Source organism: Larus michahellis, chromosome 9, assembly GCF_964199755.1.
Source record: "Larus michahellis chromosome 9, bLarMic1.1, whole genome shotgun sequence".
In the NCBI taxonomy this organism is placed as follows: Eukaryota; Metazoa; Chordata; class Aves; order Charadriiformes; family Laridae; genus Larus; species Larus michahellis.
Genome location: NC_133904.1, coordinates 15,960,272 through 15,967,964, shown reverse-complemented (window position 1 = coordinate 15,967,964; position 7,693 = coordinate 15,960,272). Strand labels below are relative to the sequence as shown.

The 7,693-nt window shown below is 41.0% G+C and overlaps 1 protein-coding gene across 1 annotated transcript in view; it reads right to left on the bottom strand.

The window, feature by feature from the left end:
• Positions 1 to 1,219: 1,219 nt before the first annotated feature.
• Positions 1,220 to 7,693, bottom strand: part of MYZAP (myocardial zonula adherens protein) — a 63,706-nt gene continuing 57,232 nt past the window's right edge. The window contains exons 15-16 of the mRNA XM_074601594.1: positions 7,354 to 7,576; positions 1,220 to 6,405 (exon numbers count right to left, since the gene is read on the bottom strand). Of these exons, the coding sequence (XP_074457695.1) occupies positions 6,268 to 6,405; positions 7,354 to 7,576 (361 nt within the window). The 3' untranslated portion in view covers positions 1,220 to 6,267. The remainder of the gene's footprint in view (positions 6,406 to 7,353; positions 7,577 to 7,693) is intronic.

The window sequence follows — 7,693 nt, the reverse complement described above, 5'->3', positions numbered from 1 at the left end:
TAATCAATCAGTAGGAGACTGACACCTTGCAACTTCGATGGATAATGGTCTAAATGACTTGGAAATGTAAATCTCATTGATTATGCAATTTACTTCTCTTCCCCCACTGTCAGTTTGGGAAGGCGCATCCACCTACCAGACAAAGCCCTAACAGCTGAGCATTCAGCCTTGCTGAGAGTCACTCTCCTTCACTGAGTTCTTATACAAATGGTGTCACTGTACCTCCAGATTCAGTTGCGATTCTGTGTGCACAGTAACAAAATCACACAGCTTCTTGCAGTATCTCAAGTTTTGCCACAGGATTTGTGCTCATTGCAACACAGGTTGCACGCAACCTGCATGCACTGGGAAGGCAGTGCAGGTGATAGCTTCAATTCAGAGATGGATGCAGGAATTCACGTGCTGTTATAAGCAGAGCCACAGTACTCCCACCACTGTCTCACTGATTTCTGAATAAATTAAATGTATATGTTACTAGCATCAAGTAACAACTGAGAAACCATTTTTCAGAAAAAAAATAAAAACAAAAACAAAACCCCAAACAACAACACAAAAAAAACCCCACCAAAATAACAGAAGGAAAACATGGACAGAAGTTTTGCAACTGAAATTTCTATTCAGAAGTGTACAAAGAATATCTTCTACCAAGCGCTCAGCTTCAGAGACTCAGCAAAACCTTGGACTGCAACTCCTTGCCAAATTATATCACTGCCTTAATCTAATAAGAAACTACATTAATACCAGCTGTGTGGATGGAGGGAGGAAATATGAATATGTTCATTAAGTATCATGGCCCCACTTATCTCCCTCATGACTTCAGTGGAGATGTGCCAATTCGTGCATGACACAATTATGGTCCCCAATATCAAACCTGGAAGAAAAGCAATGAGGGTGTCACTTAGTACAAATTCTTACAAATTTCCCGGTCAAGAAATCTCTCTTATACTTACTGCCGGAGGATGCGTTGACGCATATTTGGATGATTAAAAGATAATACTTAGTTCAATGATTCTAGCAAGTTGAAAATCAATTTGCTTCCCACACACATTTCATTGTGCTCGTTTGTGTCGTCTCCTCACATTCAGTAATTGGTTTGCAACTCTTATTCACATATTCCCTTGCACACAGAGATTAAACAAATCGCAGAGCCAATATCCCAGTTCAACAGAGCTCTTGCACTTAAATGTTCCTAGAGGAATAAAGCTGTGACTTCAATACATGCTTTCATGCTTCACCAAATCAAGCGCCAATTTAATAAAATCTTAATAACCAAATAATCAAAACAGTTGCCTTAAACAAGAGATGAGTAAACGCCTCTAAAGCTTTGCATACATATGGAATAATAATTACAGTATTTACAAAGGAGTCAAATGGAGTTAAGCACTCGTATCCCATGGAAAGTCAACATAAGTGTAAAATGTTTGGACTACAGTCAGCTAACATTTGCCTGCCACAATGTCAGCAGTGACACAGCACTGCAGAAGTGTGAGAATAAAACACAATCATTAGCTTACTGAAAAATAAAAAAAAATACCACAGCAAAATAAATGTTGTTTTCACGCAGCTGTCTTTTCTACTTCCCTTTCCCTCTCAGAACGTGGGAGTTCACAACGCAAAAACAAACATTAGGAAACCAGGAAATCTCAGCGGTGATCTCCACACATACCACCCTAAGAGCAGTGGACTTGCAACAAAACATGAACCACAAACTCAGGAAAAATACAGTTCAGTTAGCACCTCCCTGGAACAAGACCACACCATGCAAGACCTACTCCCTGAAATATTTGTCCTTACAAGGCACTTTGGAGAAATTACGCTTCCCTCTTATACTGCTCTGAAAAAGAAGCAAGGCTGGCAAAACAGACAAAAGCCACCTTCTCCAACAGCAGAATCTACAGGGTAGGGCACAGCTTCTTCCAACACAGGACTCCCATTCCCTGTCCCCTTTATGCCATTCATTTGATATAAAAGGCCAAGAATTCATTGCAATTCCCCTGACCCAAGGATACTCCTTGCAGGCGCTAACTCGCTAAAGGCAGATGATAAGACAGATGCTACTCAAATTAGGCTAAAAATGTTCTGAACAGGGTCCCACGACAGGTCATTTTCACTGGCAAAACCCAGAGTGGTACACAACTGAGATTGCAGTCAGCCTCCTGGATGCAGGGAACTGGCTCTGCAACGGAGATGCACAAAACGACCAGACAGACAGATCTCCACCAACGACTCAGGCTAGTCAGGTCCTACCTCCTCTGCGAGACTGCTAAAGGCTGCCAGCTTGTGGTGTGTCTGCGATATGGGAATTGTCTGCAAGTTCCATACAGAAACCCCCGAACTACTGCCCGGGGCTGCTCCTGGAGCACGACCAGCTTTTGCCATGGCTTTCCGATCAAGTTTCGATTCATCGGGCTGTAGCATCTGAATATTCTTTTCCCTGACTCCTGATACCGCGTCCCTGTGGTAGGTTCAGAAACTCCCCAGCACAAAGCCATGGTTTTGAAATTCTCTCAATTTGCAGGCCCTGTTTCCTCCACACAGGAACTTGCAGCTTACCATCACTGACTTTTTTTTTGATCCCCTGGCCCTAAGAAGCAGTTCACAAGCCACCAGATGGAAAACTACTAACAGAACTGCTGGCCTGTCAGCTTGGTCTAACTCTGAAAACCAGGAAAAGCTTATGCATCTTTTCTACCCTTAGTTACTTACAGTCCCCCAAAATAATTAAGTACAGCAACATTTAGGTCTTCTTTCAAATGTGATTTCCCAAATACTTAACAAAAATTTTCAGGCTGTTAAATCCTCTAGATCATGCCACCACCACAGCTGGCAAACCAGATTGCATGTTCCCTCTCTCTGGAAAGGTTACAGCTGTGAACAGAAACTCTGTGCAGTTCGGGGATCAGGTACTCCAAACAATACAAAAATCAAGGGACTACAGTTGCTACTGCTGTTACCTGCCTCACGTGCAACAGCTCTCAGACTTGCCACATACCATTTAAGCTCTGTCTCTGTGCCATCTTTCAGACCTGCAGGATCGCCCAGCTTTAGGTCTCACAGATCTTTTCTCATCCATTTGCATTCCCAAAAGTTTTCTTTCTCTGCATAGCAATTGTTTCCCAACCCCACCTCCAACGTTTTCCTTGTGGAGCCCTGAAGCAAAAGGTTCTAGTTTTCCCAAAATTTGACTGCAAACTTTACATGGTCAAAACAAAACATTATTCACACACAGAACTTCAGAAACATATTATCAATTCTTTATTTTCTTCTGGCTTAACAGCCCACTCCACTAAAACTGGCTTAACAGTCCACTCCCAAAATAGAGAGCAAGCTCCTCAATTCTCCATGTACATTTTGAAGTGTTCTGGAACTGGAGAACAGTGAAATGTACAACAGAAACACCATGCTCGATCAGAAACTTAATTCAGTATGACTAAACCATTCCACGATTCATCCTCTTATTCTCTTTCCTTTTACAAACTTCTGGATTGTACACCCTCCTTAACATGGAACTCTCTTTATACCAGTCTCTTTGCTTTCTTATCACTCACAAAATCTTCATTCAAAGTACGTACCTGTGCTCAGAACCTAGGACCAACAAGCCCCATGAAAGCTTTGCAGAATACAAACCCTTTGGCAATACCTTAAAATTCATACCTTAATCTTGGTTTTGTATTCACGCAGCACACTCTTCCATGAGGACTACCCCAGCACTGAGCTGAACAGTTGCTAATTGCGTAACAAATATATAATGCACCTCACCTGTTACTAGAGTGGTTTTTTTTATTTTTTTTCCCTTAAGGGTGAAGTTCGCCCATTCAGGGGATCCACTTTGGCAAAGTCCCAACATGTTGAATCCTATCAAAATACAGATCAGGAAAATTGCCTCTGCTTCACAAAATTTAGAGAGCAAAAGTAAGCCTTAAAAGCACAAGGAAAGAGCATAATTTTAGTTAGCATAAGACAGTGGTCAGCAGAAGCCTATGTTGAGCTAGATTTCAGTAATCTAGCAAACAAATTCTTAACTGTGTAGCTTTTGTAAATTCTGTTAGCACAGAAAAGCTTAAAGAACTTAAAAAGTGTGACAGCACAGTCAGTACAGGGACAATGGTGATGATCTTAATGAGGGGGAGAGAAGCAAACAGGCCTGGAAGTGGTAGCTTGTGCTTCATGCAACAGCAAAGAGAAAGCCAATGCATTTCTGAGGCCTCTCGTCCTTAAGCAGTACAAGAGACTGAAATAATGGCAGGACTGATGACAAGACCCAGCTGCATGATGGTGGTCTGAGAGACGAACCGCATCCACAAGAGAAGAGCGCCCCACTGGCCTGTGAAGGAAGACGCTGAGGGCAGCAATGCCCTGCGGATCAGATGGGTCATGACTGAAAATGTCCCAAAAAATAGCACTGATAAAGACAAGTGACTGTGAGAAGCTGGAAGGATGGGTGGTAAAAAGGAGGATATAAAGCCCAGAAGTGGCAAACACCTGCACAGTCTGAAACCAAAATAGGAAAGAAGAAAGGATAGCCTCAGTAGGAGAGCAGCTGTGGCAAAAACACAAAGACATTCAGGTCTCTGTGAGATATGCAAGTGACTGAGGTACACAGAAGGTGCCCAGATGCACAGCTGGTATTTATATGGAGTTACAGAAAGCGGCAGAAGACAGCAATGGCGGGAGGATGCATGACGCATGGCAGAAGTTAAATGCAGACACAAGCAGTGCTACGTCCTATGAAAGGGAATGCATGATGCAGGGGTGCAATATATGAATTTGCTTTAGTGACAGGAGATAAGTCTTCTGAGGGAAAAGGAAGAGCAGACAGCTGATGAGAAGCCAATGAACAAGGAGAACAAGAAACCTGTGAGAGGAAAGGGTAAGGGAAAGAGGCATCACAGATGACCTAATCAAAAAATACCACATGATAGCTTAGCAGCAGTTCCACCTGTGAAAGTGCATTGCCAGGGTATGGACTGTGCCACAGGGATTGCGCGGGAGAGCTCGTGGGGCACGTGGGGGAGAGTTACTGCCTGCTAGTAAAGTGCTACATGCGCTCAAGAAGCGGCAGAAACTTTCATCCCCATTTCTAGATGGTATCATGCAGCTTTCTGAATGACTCACATCTGGAGTTTCCAGAGACACCATTCCTGCAGGAATATGTACACGGCCAGGGCGAGCCTTGCACACGCAGCTGCCCTGCACACACTGCTGCTGCAGCAGCTTGGAAAACAAGCATTACCACGCTATATGAGGAATCTCTGAGGTTTGTTTTTTAGAACTGAACTCATACTAGGGCTGGAATATCATTGTGAAATACTTCTCAGGTGTGTTCCTTATCTTTCAAAACTCACATTAAAAGGCAGAAAATGTTATTATAAGGAAGATCATTTTTTTATCTTCAAAGAACAGCTAAAACTGCAAAATACACAAAACATTTTCTCCAAGAAAACCAGATCTCTTAATTTACAGGATCAGACTATGAAAAAATAGTATTCCAAAGTACGAAAGTGGTGTACAAAAATATGGAAGAACACCAGACCTTTAATAAAAATATTAAAAGTCTTCAGATGAACTTGATCTCTTGATGTGCTTTGCAGTAATCACCACAAATGAAATGGCAGTCCCTTAAATCCCAAACAGAATTTGAGTTACAAAATAACTTGAAATTCTTAATCTATTTACAACATAAGCGCAGAAAGTGTTATTTTAAGGTGCAGGTACAGAAAGAAGTTCTCATGAGATAAGAAGCTAACTTACTGCCTTTCACGCGTTTATTGTAGCTGTCTGGGGATGTATTCTCACGGTATGGTAAAAGCAAGATAATCTTAAACAGATAAAAGTATCTCACATTTATACAAGACAAGAGCTTTCATACATGCAGGCAGTTCACAGGCACCTTAGCCTACTTTATGGACGAGTGCGCCAATGCCCTTTGCAACCACACTTCTGTTCAGAAGAAACCTTCTCTTACAGCTGACTTACCATAGCCTCCAAAGAGCTCACTTCGCTGTAGCTGAAAACTATGGGACGTTCCACAAGGACTAACTGATTAACTTGGGTGCTCAAAAAGCAGTCCCCAGGTAACACCAGGGTTGCCACTTAATAAAATTTATATTTATGAAGTTAATATTGAACCTTTCCCATAACTGTAATGTTAAAATTTTAAGAAAAAAATTTATTAGATCAAGCATTCTCAATATCCAGGTTTGGGTTTTAAGAAGTACTGTATAAAGATCAGTTACGTGGCTCAACCTCAGACATCCCTTCTTGCATTCAGTCCTCTGCTGAAAAATAATCTTCATCTCTCACTTCTCTGTATTGCATTGAGGCCTCTCCCTCTGGTTCAAACCTGAGCATTTTTATATTCAATCTCTCTGCAAGCTTCTGTGCTGCAAGCTTAGCTTGCATTTCCTATATAAAAGAGAAAAAAACAGGACACAAGTTAGAAAAAGTGTTCATTTGTCATTTTTATCCTGGTCATGAAAAAACAGACTAAAGTATAAACTTGACATAATAATATTAGTAATTGCACAGCAGGCTTAAGTAGAAGTTTCAGTAACTAGCAGAGAAACTTCAGGTTTCTTTTCACACTCAGACATAGCTGTGCTATTAATATTTCAAGACCTTTTTATAAGAGTTGCAACTCCCCATGTGTCAGTCCTCACCTGTGATACACCAATGACAGCTTTAACAGAACAAAATCAGCCCACGTAAGAGAGCAGCTGTGCACAGTAGCCATGTAACAATAGCAATGCTTGTCTTCCAGCAACCTCAGCACTTTAAAGTGCAAAGATGACTAAATTAGCATGCACTTTTAAAACAATAAGCAACAACAAACACTTTTACAATAGTGTCTAATTAAAACATTAGCTTGGCACTAACTGGAAGGTCAAAAATCAAAATCCATTACAACAGAATTTGAAGAAATTGAGAACTTGAATTCTTCAGGCACAGCATAAATAAAGCCAAATGCAGACACCTGCATAATTTAAGAACAGCAAATACTGATAGGCCTTCACTAATGAAAGGGCCAAAAGCTCTTTAAAGACCAATAGGCAAAGTAAACATTTACATTTCTAGTCAGAGGTGAAGTGAGTGCAATAAGGTTAGCGAATCAACACATCAAGAATAACACTAGATTTTGTTTAGTGCCGGCATAACAGTTTCAGAAAGGATTCATACATTATTTAATTATATCATTAAACAATCAAATATAAGAAAACGTGCCTTTCCTCAAAGTCTGCCCATCTCAACTTCATCATCAAACTCATCAGTATGAAAAGATCCCTTTATGCTTTTTTTTTCCAGGAGTGTTCCAAATTATATAATTACTTTTCACACCAAATCTTAAATTCGTACCTCATAAGCTTCTTTTTGCTGTATCTGAATTGCTATGGATTCCTCTATGGATAACAGCTTAGCTGGGGAATGGTGAAGCGGTGGCAGCCGAGCTGCTGTTATGTCATTCAAATGTTTCTTATCTCTAAGTCGTCTTTCTTCAGTAGTAATTGGAGAGCCAGATCCCCCAGGTGACTGACTGGATGAGGAACCATGCGATGATCCACTCTGCTCTCCTGATAATCTGGAAGAGAGAAAACATAAAAGCTGTGACCCAAATTTGCCGCACTAGGTTGAAAAACTTCAGTTCCAAAACTTGTTCTTTTCAATATCTAAGAGCTGAAATGAAATCTGAAGTGTT